Here is a 20205-nt window from a genome sequence, read left to right on the forward strand (position 1 = left end):
TGAGGCCCTTGTCAGCTGCTACCCCGACAGACCCATCAGCTCAGCTCTATATAGTCCCTGTTCACCAGTCATGTGAGCTCACATCTGTTCGTATTTATGTGCCCAATCCGCGAAGCAAAAGTATCATGTGGATGCTTCTAGGATGGTATAGGTTGGCATACTCCATTCGAATACGTAACAGGGAAAAAAATCTCTAGTAAAGACGACCTATTTTTCCCACGAGGCCGGATGAGGGTATATATGGAAGTATATAGACAACTGAAGACATGCGCGAAAAAATGGGCTAACCCTCAAATGTAAAAGCTTAGAGGTAAGTGTTGCCATCTGTTTCTGGGTACGAAAACTATCATAATTGACATTGGTCTCACCCCTTAAGTGATATTTAAGGTGAGACAAATCTCAATTTTGATAGTTCAGGTACTCAACAACAGATGGCAACACTTATCTCTAAGTTTTTAAATTTGAGGGTTAGCCCGTTTTTATGTGTATGTCTTCAATTACTTTTTTATTCCATCAGGGCACGAGATTAGGATGGAACGGTAATCGATAGTAATGGTGCGATGTACTCTCCTTCACGCACTGTACAGCGGCTTGTGACGTGTTTGTTTTATATGTAGAATATTCGCAGATGATAAATTGTGTGTGCGGAGGTGCGAAGGACTGATGATGGGGGTTGGTAGTTAACCTGAACGTACCAAAATCTGCCGCACATTAATAGGGCTAGTAATCCAATACGCTGTCATCGAAAGTGTTAACTGCGGTAAAATACCTAGCAGTAAACATCTGGAGCGAGCTGAAGAAGAATGCATATGTCGGGTCCAGATTTATTGGCTGGAATCTCGAAGAAAACAACCCAACCTCTAAGAACTGACAAGTCGGTGAGCTAAGGCAGACGAATACGTCAGCCTCAAATTCATTTGCATGGAGTTTTAAGTGGAAATGTAATTCACCAACTAAGATGTAACAGTGTAGGAAGGGAGTCACCGTAAATCCTGTCGGTGTGTCACCTAGAGACTGTGGCACAACAACTCAGATCGCGGTGTAAGAGGTACTAAGATGAGTGCTGTTGCTCGACGAAACGTTGATATTGATTTGGTCTGACTTGTACTTGTCGGTTAATTAGCTCTCGATGTACGATAGTTGGATAAGCTTGTGAGTAATTTATTTGATTCTAAATAAATAACTATCGCTACACATATACACAGCTCTCAATGGAATACAGTGGTCGGTCTACTACATAATAGCACCTGGGGGTGAAAATGAGCAATGTTATGATTGAGTCTCGAATCTGCCTGTATTCTTGCAATGTCTCTGAATTATGCGTGGAAGTTTGAGGCCGTTGCTCTACTGTAACTGATTCAACGGATAGTGTATTGGAAGCTCTCTCATACTGTTAGATTATTATGGAGGTATAATTCATTTGAAAAAAAAAGGTGATGTATTTCTCATAAAACATTATTCTGTCATCGAAGACTCTGACACCGTTACATTGTCATATTTCTAGCATAGTAATCATATGAATACAATAAAGGAGATTAAGACACGTAGAAGGGGATGTTTATAGACAATCACTCGATATCGATGAACTGTAAGTGTTATGCGCCTGAATTTCTTTGCACAGTCCTAGTATACTCTTCATGGCCGTGAATTTCTTCCTGTACGTTAGTGTGCTATTTTTTCCATTGTGATAGCTCCCCGCTAAGTCAATGATGGGTGGAGGACTAGAGAGCCTTCTAACTACTGGAACAGTGCTGTCAGAAAGCAATGGGATTTCGAGACAATTAGCAGGAGTCTGGGGACATATCCTGCTTGTCAAAATCATGTGGATTCAAGTGCTATATATCGAAGACTGGAAGATTTTCGAGAGTAGGGAAGGTAAGAGGTACTTTGATGGAAGGGGAGTTGAGAGGCAGCTCTATACTGCTTCTCCCAAGTGTTGTGGGTAAAGATTTTACAACCTCTCACACACGTCTCGCGAGGTGACTGCAGTGAGAAAATTAGGGACTAATACGAAAGTTTTTACCGAGAGGCAATCAGCAGCGGATGTTTCGTATTTTATTTTCTCCATTAATAAGAAAGAACATTCTTCTGTGAATTTCGTTTGCCTATAAATGAGTGGACTGACATCTTATTAGGTAGAGTAAATTTACATCTACACTTATATGCATACTTCACAAGCCACAATACGGTGCACGGCAAAGGGTGCCCCGTACCACTACTAGTCATTTCATTTCTTATTCCACTCGCAGACAGGACGAGGGAAAAAAACGACTGTCTGTATACCCCCGTATCAGCACTAATTTCTTGTATCTTCTCTTTGTGGTCATTATGCGAAATGTATGTTGACTGCAGAAGAATCCTTCTGCTGTCAGTTTCAAATACCGGTTCTCTATGTATTCTCAATAATGTTTCTCAAAAAGAACATCCCATTCACTCCAGGGTCTCCCATTTGAATTCTTAAAGTATCCAGTCAATAATTTGGCAGAAACTAATAGGAATGCTTCTAGAGGACTGTATTCTGACGGAAACCCAGGTTTGCAGGTTAATACAAGTGTGGGATGGGTTGGTCAGCAGACAGGTATTTTGCTGTTATTCACTGGGTTGCCCTTTCCAGCATATCTCGAAAATGGGTTTCAGAATGTTTCGGTTTACAAGTGTGTGAGGATGAAAAGCATATTGTTCAACATGCCGGTATTTAACTCTGCGACGTTTAAGCGCCCAGTCTCCACACAAAGGTGAAGAACCATAACAAAATTTTGGCAAGTATTTACTAATGGGATAACAAATGCACATCCCATAACAAATGATGAAATAATGACATGTCCTTCCCACCGGCAGCTCGGCATAAACTGAGCGTTTCTCGCCAGTTTCCATGCTGGGAGCGATGGAGGTGTGGGGAGGGGGTGGGAAGGGGAGGCAGGACAACCCATGTCATTCTAATTTCAAACTCCATCTTGCTGCAGTATTTTGAACTAGTCTCTCACCAATTTACACACAGGGGAAAACTCTGGCCAGCAGGTTCAGACACATGAGATGTCGTCCTCCCACAGAACGCAGGTGAAACAGCAACCAGTTCATCTTCTTCCAGAAATGTCTTCGCCAGTATTCACCAGTCCTTGCTGGAAAACCAGTTGTCAGCTACATCAACGCTGGTGCATAATCCCCTGGGGATGGGTATTTTTCACAAGGTCCACATTCTAGGAATGTCTTTGATGCAGCCGTTACAAGCTGACAGGCCACATCAAAGTGAGACCTATACAATTGCCACGAGATATGACAACAAAGGCAGGTCACTGTCGGTCTGCGGACGAAGAACAAAGGCCCTTGCAAGCTGGAATATGGCTGATGTATACTCCTACAAGATGCTGACAAAGGCTAGCCACTTCCAGTCTGCAAACAAAGAAACAAAGGTCTGGACAAACTGGCAGATGACTGACGCACACGGCTACAGGAAGGCAACAAAGATGACATTGCCACATTTACATCAGGGGGACATGGGGGAGGGGTGAGGGAGTGTCTAACATCTTGTATAAATTAAAAATGAGCCAGTAGCCCCTTTACTACTCTACTCTCGGTTGATAGGACACATTCTGAGACATTAAGGGATCACAAATACACTATTGGAAGGGCGTGAGGGGTGGGGGATAAAAACAGGAAATGGAGATCAGGAGATGAATGTGTTAAGCAGATTCATAAGGATGTAGATTGCAGTAGTTGTTCGGAGATGATGGGCCTTGCACAGGATAGAACAGCATGGAGAGCTGCATCAAAACAGTCTTTGGATTGAAGACGACGACAGCAAAATTGTGATATTCTAAATGTAAAATGGGGACTTTCTCGACTGTTATGAGAAGCTCAGTGACCTCTGGCACATGTGATTTCCTCCCGATTTACGAGGAGAACCTAGTCCTAAATTTTTAATTATCACATCGAAAAAATAAAACTGATACCGTAAGCTTAATTGCTGGTGTTAGTCTTCCTTTATAAATTCTCCACCATTGCAACACATTTTGCCCAATGCCAGATGACTTGGTGGAGACTGTCGTTGTAGACGTCTGTATTTTGGTTGTGCAAGAAATGTTCCAACCCGAAAACACATTTTCGTCATTCTGGAAGTGCTTACCATGCAATGGTTTCTTCATTTGAGGCAGTGAGGGCCACGTCAACAGAATACCGGGGAGAGAGGAAGGCACAATTTGGTAGCCGAAAGATGCAGATGTGACTGTCCTGTGCAGCATTAGCTGAGGCATTGTCATGGAGCAAAAACAGCCCCTCAAACCGCTTCCTGCGACACTTCCTCTTGACAGTCTCCCGTAACGTAGCCTACAGCTACATTTACATCTGCTCTCTGCGAACCACTGTGAAGTGCATGGCAGAGGGTACGTATCACTGTACCAGTTATTTGGACTTTTTCCCGTCCTATTCGCGTATGGAGCGCGGGAATAATGACTGTTTAAATGCCTCTGCGCGTGCTGTAATTAATCTAATCTCATCCTCACGATCTGTATGAGAGCGATACATTGGGAGTTGTGTATTCCCATAGTCATAACGTTCATCATAATACTAAAAATTTTAAAACAAAATTTTACTCTAACGTAAATAAAACGCCCGAAGTAGGCTTATATACGGAGGTGCAAGTAAATAAACGTGAAAAGTGCACGGATTTTGCCACTTAACTGACTTTGCGTCCCCTGTTACACTAGGGTGGCAAAGAAGAACACTGCAGCTGCTGTGCAACTCTCAAGAACCACGTGAAATGTCACAGCACAACAGACGCACATCCGCATGGGGCGTCTAGCATTCGCTAAATACGCAACAGAATCTGCGGCATACTCCTGTGGCGGTTTGCCCCTTACGAGCATAACCCGTTAGCATCACACCATAGCAGTTCCAAAAAAACATTCAGCGTCGCCTTGCGAGAGGTTACTTGGGTGCTCGCCTTTTCAGTAGTGGTGAATACACATGTTTTCACTGCTTTCCTTTCTCTCGGGGTCATAGAGATACATCGAGTACTAGTCCATTTTGATTTGGGGGCTAATCGAATCATCTGGTCCGGCCTGACATAGCCGCAACGCTTCCTCTGTCGTCTCGATTCGGCAGGCTTTTTAAATAGGTGTGACCAGTTGTGAAACCAAGTGGGCGGCGACCTCTGTCATGATCAAAATGTCGTGCAATATGTTGAAAACTGATCGCGACTGATTTTAACATTTTCCACTGTCGAGTCGATTGTTATACGCTGGTCTTCGAACGCCAGTGCCTCTACTTATCTTGCGATTCCTGGTTCTCCACAGAGACACGACGTGCCACTTTGTTCTTAGCCATTCTAACTTATTTCACCAAATTGGGAGCTTATATGCCACCTAACCAGTGTTTTATATGATGGTGCATTGTTGCAGTTCACTTTCACTAACTCAGCATGGGCTGTTGCTGCAGCTGAATCCAAAACCAATTCTGATGCCAAATTTTCGCTTCGGATTAATGTAGGAAATGAGATTACTTTCTGTGACAATATGAGCTCTTGCCATTTATACAGTGTAGCCACGGACTCACCAACGAATTGCTATGGGCGACGGATCACACAGAGATGATCACCTTTTTTTGTTAAGAATATATCCTTTTTAATCCTTCGTTAGTAAGTTCAGGACATGAGTGAGGCTTATGGGTCAATAGGTCATGGCAAGCAATGGGCCGTTCCCAGCTGACAACTGTTGCTTCTTGAACCTCCTCCCCCCCCCCCCCCCCCCTTAGTGTAGCTTACCAGCTGCTGTTTACATACGAGGTTCCGGATGGGAGACGGGGCACGAATTGTTTGAGCTCACGAGATGATTATGTGGTGTTAGGCGACAGGCAATGGCAGAGTCGCACATCGTATCTACGAGAATCCGTTTCCTAACAAGAGACAGTCACTCTACCGACCTCTTAGAGAAATAGTAGAATACTGCTTGTACAACGTGGGGTGTCGTGACAGAGACGTTCAGTAATATGTCATCAACCAGGAGGGGTGATGTGGGCACAGGTCGTATCTCTAGATTCTTCACGTAATACTGGTTCATGAAACTTGAAAAGTCGGCTTCCGAGGAATAACTGACGCCTAACTTCAAGCGTCTGCCAAAATAGGTTTTTCGGCATTTCCGTGACGTTCTTCTATGAGTTAAAGAAACCCTGACCGTCAATTGAGTCTGCTGTTCTTTATATACACACAATGACTCCCTTTATTCCTACCTGGTATGGGTCCTACACACTTGAGCAGTAGTGTAATACTGGCCGCACAAGTTACTCTGTAATTACGAAAAAGGATCTGAAAGTGGGCGATATAGCCCGGAATTGGTCATGAAGTAATAATAATAATAATAATAATAATAATAATAATAATAATACCAATAATAAAACAGCAATCAATAGACAGGAAATAAACATATTTTGAATATAAACTGCTTTTGAAGGGAGAAACGAAATGGAAAACGATATGACTAATGATTTTCAAAAAATCGTATTACACATGACGCTCGTAAGCGTAGGGTAGCTCACAAACATTCAATCCTGGAAATGGAAAAAAGAACAAATTGACACCGGTGTGTCAGACCCACCATACTTGCTCCGGACACTGCGAGAGGGCTGTACAAGCAATGATCACACGCACGGCACAGCGGACACACCAGGAACCGCGGTGTTGGCCGTCGAATGGCGCTAGCTGCGCAGCATTTGTGCACCGCCGCCGTCAGTGTCAGCCAGTTTGCCGTGGCATACGGAGCTCCATCGCAGTCTTTAACACTGGTAGCATGCCGCGACAGCGTGGACGTGAACCGTATGTGCAGTTGACGGACTTTGAGCGAGGGCGTATAGTGGGCATGCGGGAGGCCGGGTGGACGTACCGCCGAATTGCTCAACACGTGGGGCGTGAGGTCTCCACAGTACATCGATGTTGTCGCCAGTGGTCGGCGGAAGGTGCACGTGCCCGTCGACCTGAGACCGGACCGCAGCGACGCACGGATGCACGCCAAGACCGTAGGATCCTACGCAGTGCCGTAGGGGACCGCACCGCCACTTCCCAGCAAATTAGGGACACTGTTGCTCCTGGGGTATCGGCGAGGACCATTCGCAACCGTCTCCATGAAGCTGGGCTACGGTCCCGCACACCGTTAGGCCGTCTTCCGCTCACGCCCCAACATCGTGCAGCCCGCCTCCAGTGGTGTCGCGACAGGCGTGAATGGAGGGACGAATGGAGACGTGTCGTCTTCAGCGATGAGAGTCGCTTCTGCCTTGGTGCCAATGATGGTCGTATGCGTGTTTGGCGCCGTGCAGGTGAGCGCCACAATCAGGACTGCATACGACCGAGGCACACAGGGCCAACACCCGGCATCATGGTGTGGGGAGCGATCTCCTACACTGGCCGTACACCACTGGTGATCGTCGAGGGGACACTGAATAGTGCACGGTACATCCAAACCGTCATCGAACCCATCGTTCTACCATTCCTAGACCGGCAAGGGAACTTGCTGTTCCAACAGGACAATGCACGTCCGCATGTATCCCGTGCCACCCAACGTGCTCTAGAAGGTGTAAGTCAACTACCCTGGCCAGCAAGATCTCCGGATCTGTCCCCCATTGAGCATGTTTGGGACTGGATGAAGCGTCGTCTCACGCGGTCTGCACGTCCAGCACGAACGCTGGTCCAACTGAGGTGCCAGGTGGAAATGGCATGGCAAGCCGTTCCACAGGACTACATCCAGCATCTCTACGATCGTCTCCATGGGAGAATAGCAGCCTGCATTGCTGCGAAAGGTGGATATACACTGTACTAGTGCCGACATTGTGCATGCTGTGTTGCCTGTGTCTATATGCCTGTGGTTCTGTCAGTGTGATCATGTGATGTATCTGACCCCAGGAATGTGTCAATAAAGTTTCCCCTTCCTGGGACAATGAATTCACGGTGTTCTTATTTCAATTTCCAGGAGTGTATATATATTCTATCATGTAAATTCGTAATGTAATTAGGGAAAAATTGTTTAAGTAGGATACTACTGCAAAAAATTTCTAAAACGCACGAATTTAGTTTAAACTGACGATATACATAAGGCTTCACACAATCTGCGAAATATTGTGGGAAAACGACACAAACAGTAAAATATCAGAACCTAAAAGTTCAACTCGGAACTGACACATGTGGCCTTATCACAAAGGAAAAGTAGGCTTGTATATGTAAACAAACGTGCGAAATGCACAGACTTTTTACTTCGTTGAATCTGTGACAATTTCTACACTAGCGTGCCAAAGATGATCAGTGTAGCATCAGTTTATCACACTTAAAATACAGAAAATCGTGGAGCACCAAAACAGCAAGTCTTCAGCATGCAGCGGTTTACAGTGCACATGCTTATCGCCTGACGATGACTCCCTTATGTGCAACTGTTGTTTACACATTCAGAAGATGTGGGACTATTCAGAACCCAACTGCAAATTGCTACTGGAACTTATCAACAAAGGTTTCCCGTGAACATCTGCGGCTGATGATCGTCTTCCAAGCCCACCACATCTGCCAGCATTGTTGACTGGAACAGCTTACACTCAATTCCTGCATATGGCGCTTATGAATTTTCTGGGCTATTTGTAATGCGCTGCAACTATTGGTTCTGGCATGACGGAGTCCAACAGTTAACTACGGACTTTGGGGAACATGTAGGTCTAGCAGGATCTGCTGTTGGGAGAAGTGCTTTATTTCTCTACTTGATTCAAAGTCTGCCGAGCTTTTTTTTTTTTTTTTCCTATTAGTGCACGTCGAGTGAGTTGTGGGCATTACTCTAGTTCCCACCAGAGACGATCGCCACAATCAATGTATTTCACAGCATGAAAACATGAGGCTCCTACAAAAATGTTTTTAGGAGCTCTATGAAAACAGAAACGTGCATTGATCGACGAATTTAAACCGTCATTGCTGCGAAGGTGTCAAGCACATGAATTTCAGCGCACACTGTACACGTATTACAAATTAATTCGAGCACACCTTTACTAAATTCAGTTCGTTTAAGGTATTATTACTCGGTCTCACAACCTTATCGACTTATGGCTCTTCATCAACTTACGTTGAAGTACTCCAACACGCTGTAGATTTCATATGTGATATCATAGAACAAAATATATCGATGGCATTTCCTTTCTGCTAATAATTTATACAGGTTTAATATTTTTTCCATAAAGTCAGTTGAGGAATTCCTCAGTACTTTACAGTACTTTATACAATTGGCACCACAAAATTAATTAATAATTCTATAAACGAAAAATAATTTGATATTTTTACAATGAGCGCTAAGCAACTGTTAGCCATTGTGCAGTTTTTCCATTTGTTGCCTTAGGATAGTAGATCTTACCTGGAAGAACTCATCTGTAGACACGCCGAACCACTCGGGCGAGTCGAGGAATTGGTGTGGGAATACTATGTGCAGCGCCCGGCCGTTCTGAGACACTACGAGCCTGCACAGAAATATGCACCGTATTATGTTATGTCGAAGAAGCCAGCGAGATACTTAGTAAATGTGATCAGAATACGCTGAATAACGATACAAGTGAGGCAGTTCATGTTACATCGGGATTCACCCAATTTACTAATGAACGTTTTCAGCAGCAGATTACAGTAACCAAAATGTCTGTAAACACAAAACAGTGCATTACAAAGAATTCATGGAAAAATATGATAATTATGCCACCTACTAGTAAGAATGATACACGAATATGATAAGCGTTCAAACCGACGTTACATTTGGCGATGCAGATGGGTACAGATGCCGAAGTTGGGTTTTCGGTTCTTGAGTGTTCTACGGTTTTTCTGCAACTTGATGCAACTATCACTTCAGCATATGCTTTTAATATGTAAGGGATCGGAGACGGAGGTAGAAGTGCGATGTGTGTGTCACGGTAAACTTCATGAGTGGAAGCCAACGGCTCAATCCCGTCCAATAGGACCAGCCCTAGTAACGTAGTGCAGTGCCTGAGGCAAACTCCGCATACTGAGCAATTTTTACAACATTAATGATTAATTTTTGAGCTTAACACAAATTTAAAAGTGTTATGTCTAAGTTTAGAGCTTATGGATGCTCAACGACGAAGTTATCAGCGTCGAAAATGTTTTATTTATATACAACATAGTCTCCCTGGAATACGAAAACGTCATTATGTTCCTAAAAGAAACATGTAGGTTTGCTTGTTCTAACCCATCCATCCCCGCGCTAATATAAGGGGCGATCAAATATTTTCCGTTTGAGGGCGTTGCTGCAGCATATACAGAAACATGAACTATGGCGACGCTATTACCAAATGCGACCAAAAAGGTGCAACGTGCTGTTATTCTTTTCTTAGCTGCCGAAGGACAAACACCGGTAGACATCCATTGGGGAGAGCTTGTCTCTCGAAAACCACCGTTGCGGAATGGTGTTCCAAGGAGTGCTGCTATGATATCGCACGCCCCCATATCGTAAATGTCGTAGCGCAAAGTTACGCAAACTCAAGTGGGAGAAACTCTAGCATCCGCCCTATAGTCCTGATCTCTAACCATGCGATTATCACACCTTTGGCCCCTTAAAGAAGGCCTCGAATGGCCGACGATTCCTGTCAGACGAGGATGTGCAGCAGGCAGTTACGGACTTCTTCACTCAGCAGGACACGGTGTTTTACCAAACGGGTATCTTCAACCCGGTGCGTCACTGTGAGAACACTGAGTGATATAGCAACGCTGTGCTGGTCTACTTGTGTAGGCCGGTGTGTTCATCCTTTCCACATGCTCAGTCCGAGTTTCTGCTTCATACAACCATCATGTGATTCTTGAGAGCACCATCAGTGAAGTTGTGTTTGTTCGTGTTACGAAAATGGAACGGCGGAATTTAGAGCAACTGAATGCCATCAAATTTTGTGTTAAACTTGGGGAACCCCGAGTGTGACCTTCGAAAATTTGAAACAGGTCTACGGGACTGATTGAATGATTAATTGAGAGGGGTTATTGGACCAAACGGCGAGGTCATCAGTCCCGCGATTCCGCCTTGGAGCTGGCGTTCAGCAGACGCACCAAGTGGGAGCTGCATCACATGCAAAAATCGTCGACGTACAACGCTGGGGTAACTAGAAGCCCAACAGAGGTCGCAAGCCCATTGATGGCAATAAGGAAAAGTGTGACACTTAGCGCAGAACCCTGTGGGATACCATTCTCCTTAATCTGATGGGCGCTAATTGAAGTGCCGGCAACTCGAACCCAGAAGAACCAGTAAGACAAAAACTCGCGGATAAAAATCGGAAGGAGGCCACGGAAGCCCCACTCTGCGTTCCTTTCGGAGAGACGTAGTAGGGTAGGAAGAGGATGATGATGCTGTCGCAAAGTGTGTTGCGAGGTGTTCTGCGAGGACCGATGGATTAGTGCACAGAGCACCTTGAAGGTTCAGACCCTGGACAGTTGACTGTCGCTGGCGGCCCAGAAGGCTACGGAGCTCCGCCCAAACCTGCGATGAAAAGGCATACGTCCCCAGGGAGGAAACATAGCGTTCCCAGGTTTCCGTTTTACTCCGCTTAGTAAGGTAACGAGCCTTAGCACGCAGACGCTTAAAAGTGAGGAGGTAAGGTCGGTCCTGGACAGTGACTGCGACATCCTTGGTCCACCACGGTACCGGCCGACGACGATGGGGACCTGTGGATGGGGGGACAGCAGTGCCAGCAGCATGAAGAATAGTGGCAGAGATGCCTTGCACGACTACATCAATGGAATTCAAGAGAGGGTGTCAAAGTGGGCAGCAGACGTATATAAAGGCCAACTGGCCCTGTTGAATGCCCAATGTGGGGGCATGTCTGCATGGCGGCAGCAGGGGAACGATAGAATCACCAGAAAGTAGTCGCTGCGAGAAAGGTCATCATGGGATGACCAATGTAGGGAAGCTACGAGGGCAGAGGAGGAGATCGTGAGATCGATAGCAGAGAAGGTGCCATGAGAAGCACTGAAGTGGGTAAGGGAATCATCATTGAGGAGAGACAAATCGAGGTCCTTAATAAGTTGGTCAATTAGGCTACCCCTACCTATTGAAGTGACACTCTCCCACAGTGGATGGTGGGCAATGAATTCCCCAAGGAGGAGAAACTGGGGCGGGAGTTGGTGGATTATGGCGGACAGTGCAACGTAAGAAAGTGGCCTACCTGGATGGAGACAGACATTGCAAATGGTGATTACCACAGTCGTTTGCACTCTAACCGCTAACGCTTGCAAGGTGGTATGTAGAGGGTCCAGACACTAATGACATCGGAATGAATCAAAGTGCAGACTCCACCAGATGCTACCCAGGGGCCAGCTTGGTTCTAACAGAACACCAGAGAACCACGAAAAGTTGGAGAGAGGTCATCATGGAAGTGCGGTTTTTGAAGAACGAGACAGAACAGAGAATAAGAGGAGACCAGACGTTGCATTTCCGGTAGGTGACGATAGTATCCATTGCAATTCCACTGGGTGATCGTGTGGCGTGAATCCAAAGTAGATACGAAGAAGCCGACGAGGAGGTCAGTTCACTCGGTCAGTAGTTGTCACCGATAAGGATGGTGGGACATCCATCACCGGCAAGGATGGTGTGACATCCATAAATAAGATATCAGACTCAGGTTGCGAGGTGGGAGATGGCACCTCTGGGTGCACTGGAGGCACCTTGTCTGGGGATTATGTTTCTTCTTCTTCTCTTTCTGAGGTGGAGGAGGGCAGGGCACAGTGGGAGTACAGGCTTCTGCAAGATCTGGAACCGAAAGAGAGCGGGCGACCTTGGGGTGCACAGATGATGCGTCTCATGGCCGAGTGGTAGTAACAGTCTTCTGACGGGAGGTCATGGCAACTTCAGGGGAGGGGCAGGGGAGAGTGGGACAGGGCTGGGGTAAGGACGAGGGAGGAGGAGGAGGAGGAGGAGGAGGAGGAGGAGGAGGAAACGAAGTAACAGAGGCAAAAGTTGAAGATAGTGACACTGGATGGAGTCTCTCATACTTTTGGCGAGCCTCAGCATAAGACAGGCGATCCAGCAACTTGTAATCTTGGATCTTCTTTTCTCTCTTGTGAGCCAGGCAATCCGTCGAGCGAGGGGAATGGCGGCCAGCAGAATTTATACTCACAGGCGGCGAAACACAGGGGCTTCCCTCATGGACTGGGTGGCCACAGTCACCACACAAAGAGTCAGCCGCACAGCGGAAAGAAATATGCCCAAAACGTAAGCACCAAAAGCACCGCATAGGTGGAGGGATTTACGGCTTCACATCACATCTCTAGCACATGATCTCGAACTTCTCTGGGAAGGTATTCCCCTCGAAAGCCAGAATGAAGGCGCCATTACCAGTGCGGTTGTCTTTGCGACCCTTCTGCACACGTCAAACAAAATGAACGCCACGCTGCTCTAGAGTAGCCAAGAGTTACTGATCAGTTCGCAGGATGAGATCCCTATGAAAAATTACTCCCTAGACCATATTCAGAGATTGGTGAAGAGTGATAGACACTGGGACATTGCCAAGTCGATCACAGACATGAAGAGCTGCGGATTGGGTGGCAGAAGCAACTTTCATCAACAGGGAGCCCAGCCACATCTTACTAAGAGATTCCACTTCACCAAACTTGTCCTCTATATTTTCCACGAAAAACAATGGCTTTTTAGCGGTGAATGGGTCCCCATTCGTCCTAGTACAGACGAGGTAACGGGGAAAGGGTTTTATCCCAAGACGGCGAGCCTGACCCCCCTCCCATTGTGTAACCAGGGAAGGGAAGGTTGCTAGGTCATACGAAGCAGCATTCAAGGATCTTTCACCATTCGAAGAGACGGCCGTTTGAGAACGGACAGGTTTTTGCAGCTTGATACGCTTCACGCACCAAGCATCCACCCTGATACCACCCACTCCGACCAGGGACTCTCCCCATGGGCGCCACCCAGCCACAGCAAGGGCTATCTGGCACGGCGGCCATTGCCGGGAGTTCTTATGCTCCAAGATGATAAGCACCCACTCCTTGGCACAGATGGGGAGGAAGCAGCTCAGGTAACACTAGTGTGATCTCTGTGTTGTCAGAGGGCTCAGCCATATGAGTACATGAAAGCTCCACTACACGGACTAGCGACACGTGCGGGTGACCTAGCAGGGTGGAAGGAGGCTACAGTGGGGAAGGGAGAGGGGAAGGGAGAGGGGGAGAGGAATCCACATCGTAGATGCTAGGGAGGGAGTTCTTCCCCACATGGCTCACACTAAAAACAGGAAATTTTGAAGTGGAGGTCAAACCTCAAGTGGGGACCTAAACGCCAAAAAGGATGAAAGAACAGGAAAAGGAACAAAATTACAACCGATACAGTGAACCAGGTCGATAGCCAGGTCGACATAAATCAGAACGCCGAGTGAGGGGAAGGAAGTGGCAATGGGGAAGGAGTGTGGATAGGGAGGGACGGGGCAGGGTGAAGGAAATGCAGCCAGGGACTGAAGAATGGGTCGCAACAGCTGGAGGCCCCGTGTGCGTCATGCACGAACTCACGAAAGAACTGTGAGTCTCCTGGGGGGGGAGGTCAACCGGAAACATTCCTTATCAAACGCACGAGTGTTTCGCTGGCATAAATCATTTTTGGAAGGTCGAGAACGTGCTGAAGATGAACCCCACTAAGGGAGACATTCAACTTTAAAAACCAACGAGAACGTACGTATGCGTGATTTTGTGAGGCTCAGACCGACGTTTAACAATAAGGATGATGGGTATCAAATTTTAACCGAAGTTCAGCACATGCGAAAGACTTAAAATTGTGAACCAAGTATTTCACAAAGATGTCCTTGAAAGGCCCAGGAAAAGGGTGAGTCGAGTGAGACCGGACATTGCAGACAAGTGTATGCGGCATCATAACAACGCCCTATGTCACACAGTCACTTCCATCAAGGAATTTTTTACCTCGAAAGATATTTCTGTTGTTCCATAGCCCCTCCCACTCCTCCTATTCATCTGATTTAAGCCCTTATGACATTTTCCTTTTCCCAAATTGAGACATGTTTTAAAAGGAGGTCATTTTGGGACACTGGAGAACATTCAAAAGAATGTGACTGACATGTTAAAGGCCCTTTCAGATGAAGCATTTCGGCGCTGCTACCAACAATGCGAACAACATTTCAGCCGATGCTTATCTACCAAAGGGAACTATTCTGAGGGGGACAATACTGTTATTTGAAAAAAGACCTTTGGTGGATAAAAAAATCAGTCTCATTACTTTTTTCACACACCTCGCACGCCCTAAACGTATACAGAGTGCTCTTAAATTCCCCTAACGGAGTTCTACGATCTATAGAGGGTAAGTAGGCAATATTTTGAACCGTAATCCTTGTCCGGAAAACGTACAGTTTCCGTGCCACCACCATCGGGAAACATATTGGTAGCGCGAACACTTTTACAAATAACTTATTAGGCGTGACCCAGTACATCACTTGTTTTCAATTCAACTCATTAATAACCAAAGAAACAAAAAGGAAACTTAATCAGTTTTCTCAAAGCCTTTTCTTTACTTTTAAATCGTTCTTGCCCCTTTCAAAGGAGGGTTAGCATTCCGATCCACTACAAGTAAGGTTTGATGTGGCGACCACCTACGAATGCTGATGTTCTCTTCAACGTGATGCAGTACGGCCTCTTCCATTCGTGTGTGCGGCGTCTCATTGGAGCACCATAGCCATTACCGATGCCGGTGAAGATACCCCTTTCTCGGCAACGTTGCGTAATTTTGGCGAAAAAGGTATGCGATGGAGTCCGAAGTTGTGGATAACGATCTTGATAACGACGACGAGCAGCTCTTTCGATACCGTGAGCTTCGCCTAGAGAAGGATCTTGTCGGTGTATTCTATATAACTGTACTCACCTATGTCGGTCTAACACTCATAGACACGTGAAAAGGGCTCGAACCAGGTCAGAGAAATATGACATCAGCCGATCCGACCTAAGCAACCCCCTCCCCCAATCCCCAACAACGACTGCCCTGTTGCTTACTTACCTACACTATGTGATCAACAATATCCGGACAGCCGGATGAAAATGACTTACAAGTTCGTGGCGCCCTCTATCGGTAATGCTGGAATTCAATATGGTATTCACCCACCCTTAGCCTTGATGACAACTTCCACTCTCACACGCATACGTTCAATCACGTGCTGGAATGTCTCTTGGAGAATGACAGCCCATTCTTCACGGAGTGCTGCACTTAGGAGAGGTATTAATATCGGTCGGTGAGGCTTGGCACGAAGTTGGCGTTCCAAAACACCCCAAAGGTGTTCTATAGGAATCAGGTCAGGACTCTGTCCAGGTCAGACCATTAAAGGAATGTTATTCTCGTGTAAGCTCTCCGCCACAGGCCGTGCATTATGAACAGGTGCTCGATTGTGTTGAAAGATGCAATCGCCATCCCCAAATTGCTCTTCAACATAGGACAGCAAGAAGGTGCTTAAAACATCCATGTAGGCCTGTGCTGTGATAGTGACATGCAAAAGAACAGCACCCTCCATTAAAAACACGACCACAACATAACACCACCGCCTCCAAATTTCACTGTTGGTACTACATACGCTGGCAGATCACGTTGACCGGACATTCGCCATACCCAAACGCTGTCATCGGATCGCCACATTGTGTCTCGTGATTCGTCACCCCACACAACGTTTTTACACTGTTCAATCGTCCAATGTTTACGCTCCTTACACCAAGCGAGGCGTCGTTTGGCATTTACTGGCCTGATGTGTGGCTTAAGAGCAGCCGCTCGACCATGAAATGCGAGTTTTCTCACTTCCTGCCTAAGTGACATGGTACTTGCAGTGGATCCTGATGCAGTTTGGAATTCCTATGTGATGGTCTGGATAAATGTCTGCCTATTACACATGAAGATCCTCTTCAACTACCGGCGGTCTCTGTCAGTCAACAGACGAGGTCGGCCTGTACCCTTTTGTGCAGTACGTGTCGCTTCACGTTTCCACTTCAGTATAACATCGGAAACAGTGGACCTAGGGATGTTTAGGAGTGTGGAAATCTCGCGTACAAACGTATGACACAAGTGACACCCAATCACCCGACCACGTTCGAAGTCCGTGAGTTCCGCGGAGCGCCCCGTTCTGCTCTCTCATGAAGTGTAATGACTACTGAGGTCGCTCATATTGAGTACCTGGCAGTAGGTGGCAGCACAATGCACCTAATACAAAAAACGTATGTTTTTGGGGGTGTACGGATACTTTTGATCACATAGTGTAGCAAATATCTTTTCAAGCGGCTGTAGCACGGAAACGGTACGTTCCTGGACGTGGGTTTCAACTCAAACTATTGTCTACTCTTCCCCTTCTACAAGTCATGGTAGTCTGTAAAGGAAGTACCCTGTATACTTACCAGATGGTTTGCTATTGCATTTAAAATTTTGGGTAGGATACAGGGTGTACCAAAAACATATTTAAAAACGATTGGGGCGAAGTTCTCATACGGAAACAAGGGAAAAAAATACAGATACGCACTTAAAACACAAAACATTATGGCCACCGGTTTCACAGCGTGTGGGTCCACCTTTGGGACTCAATACAGCAGCTATTCTGAGTAGTATTGTTTCAGCAAATCCTTGGTATTATACATAATAAGAGGAAGATTAATCAGAGTGTGTGTGTGTGTGTGTGTGTGTGTGTGTGTGTGTGTGTGTGTGTGTGCGCGCGCGCTGGGTTTGGCGACAGAGTACGTAGCTATAGGATAATGGTAATAGTATAGGATATGGATTTTGTAAGATTAAATACTATCTTTTTTTTAAAGTTAATTTCTACGACTTGAGATGTTGCGGGTGGCGGACAGGACCTTATGTCCTGTGAGCGTGCAAAAGGGAAACTGAAAATTAGGGTTTAACGTCCCGTCGACGATTAGGACATTTGGGACTTAGCACACTCTACAGTTGGGAAAACATAGGGAAGGAACCGCCTTAACCTTCGCCTCAGGCGATTTAGGGAGATCGTGGAGAACTCCAATCAGTGTCTTAACACTGCGACACGTAACTCGGAGATGACTGCACAAGATGTGTTGCGACCGAGGTGTGGATATTGGAATTAAAAATGTAGAAGTACTTAAGCCGTCGCCTAGTAGATGAACAAAACTGCCCTGAAATCGAGGCTACATTAGTCTGTAGGCTAGAAAACAGACATGCAAGTTTTGTGTGTGTCCAAGTTATCTTCTGGGAACGAAGTTCTTAAATTTGATGAATACCCGACCAGATCGTTAAAGACGACAACAACACATAATTTAAAATATAATGTGCTATTCAGGGAAAGTTACGGTGCCAGAACCGTAGGAAGCAACGACAATTCTTAGCCGAAACTGAAATACAAAACAAAGACTACTGACAGGCTAAGAGCGTATACTAACATAACGTGATAAATACAATCCTCCAAAAACCATTGAGGGGTCACATTTTTGGACAAATGAAACTAACTGTGTCATTCTGTAAAATGAGTTATACTGCAGATCAAGGCGTCGAGTGGTTCTGCAAAAACCTCACGAGATACACTGTTTTCAATTTTCTGTTCTTACCCGAATGCTTTACGAATCTTCCGTATCGGCAAGTCAGTGTCAAGCAACATAACAAATGTGATGAAGATGGCTTCTAAAAAGAAACTGAACTTTTCTACGGAAAACAGTGACGAAGACACAGATTCTAGTTCTCACTCTGAGGACGAATTAACATCAGAACGTGAAATTCCGGTATGTGTTGCTTGGCATTATATTGTTCTCATAATTCGCAATGTGTATGGGCTGGCTGGACAAAGTGTGGAGTTATGTTTACGAGACACGTTTCGGATACTTATTTACTTGTCTTTATGGAATGATTGCAGTATATATTCCGTCACACCATCTAGGTTCTTAAATTTTATTTTATATATACCAAAATATGGCAAAAGTAAACGACCGAGCGAGGTGGCGCAGTGTTTAGACATTGGACTCGCATTCGTGAGGACGACGGTACAATCCCGCGTCCGGCCATCCTGATTTAGGTTTTCCGTGATTTCCCTAAATCGCTCCAGGTAAATGCTGGGATGGTTCCTTTGAAAGGGCACGGCCGACTTCCTTCCCCACCCTAATCCCATGAGACCGATGACCTCGTTGTTTGGTCCCCTCCCCCAAACAACTCATCCAACCCAATTCAAAAGTAAAATTGTTGTTTGGCACTTTCTTGACCTAAGGATTCGAAATCAATATTCACGAAAAATTTAACAGGCATTCTGAGTAGTATAGACATCTGAAGTTATAGATTGTTATTATGAGGTGTTTACAACAATATGCTTTAATTTATATACATATATTTCCTTTTGTTAGGATGACAGTAACTCTGTTTCACGAAGAAAAACGGCATCACATGAAAGACTGTCATTCAGTAGTCCTCCAAAACAACAAAGATCAACAAAGAGGGTGCAACTCACTAGGGCGGTTTATAGAACAAAAAAAAAGAATAAACGAAGGTCGTGAATGTACATCTACTGCAGGTAATCCTGTTGCAGCAGCAACAATAGGAGAAATGTATGTGTCCATTACAATGCTTTCAGTTCGATAAAGAAGGAATAAAAATGTGTTCACTGGATTTTGGGACAGGGGAGATTTTGATAAGCAAAATGCCTAATTCTTTAGCAGCATGTTCTGTAAAACTGGGATTCAAGAAAAATTCTGCAGAAAATTGTTACAGAAACAATACTTTCATTTTTAGAGTGAAGGTTAATGGCAAGTCAGTGAGAGTTTGTAAAAAATCACTTATGAGCATTCATGGCCTACATAATGATAGAGGGCGTATCAACAATATAATGTCGAAAATAAAAATTAAAGATTGAACACCTCCTCCCGATGAACAAGGTAAACATGTCAATAGGCCTAATGTTTATACTAGTGATGCAGTGAATGCTGTCCATGCTCACGGTAAGTCCATTCCCAAGTGCTGCTCTCATTACAGTAGGTCACAAAATCCTGAGAGAGTCTATTTCGGCAGTGATATGAATATCACACAGCTGTATCAAAATTACTGTCAATACTGCAAGGATGCAAACATACAAGCAGTATCTAAAAGTAAGTGCAGAAAAATATTCCGTGAAGAATATAATATGGGCTTTAAATTCCCAGCAGTAGATACTTGTAAAATATGTGACTCCCTCCACATAAAGATAGAAAATGGGGCAGAAGAAGAGAAGTCTGCCACACGC

At 45.4% G+C, this 20205-nt stretch overlaps 1 protein-coding gene across 1 annotated transcript in view; it reads right to left on the bottom strand.

Annotated features, from left to right (window-relative positions):
- The window catches only part of LOC124722681 (popeye domain-containing 2-like), a 676128-nt gene that overhangs the window by 141231 nt on the left and 514692 nt on the right, over positions 1-20205 (bottom strand). The window contains exon 3 of the mRNA XM_047247824.1: positions 9366-9468. Within this exon, the coding sequence (XP_047103780.1) occupies positions 9366-9468 (103 nt within the window). The remainder of the gene's footprint in view (positions 1-9365; positions 9469-20205) is intronic.

The sequence above is a fragment of the Schistocerca piceifrons genome, chromosome X (assembly GCF_021461385.2).
Source record: "Schistocerca piceifrons isolate TAMUIC-IGC-003096 chromosome X, iqSchPice1.1, whole genome shotgun sequence".
NCBI classification, from domain to species: Eukaryota; Metazoa; Arthropoda; class Insecta; order Orthoptera; family Acrididae; genus Schistocerca; species Schistocerca piceifrons.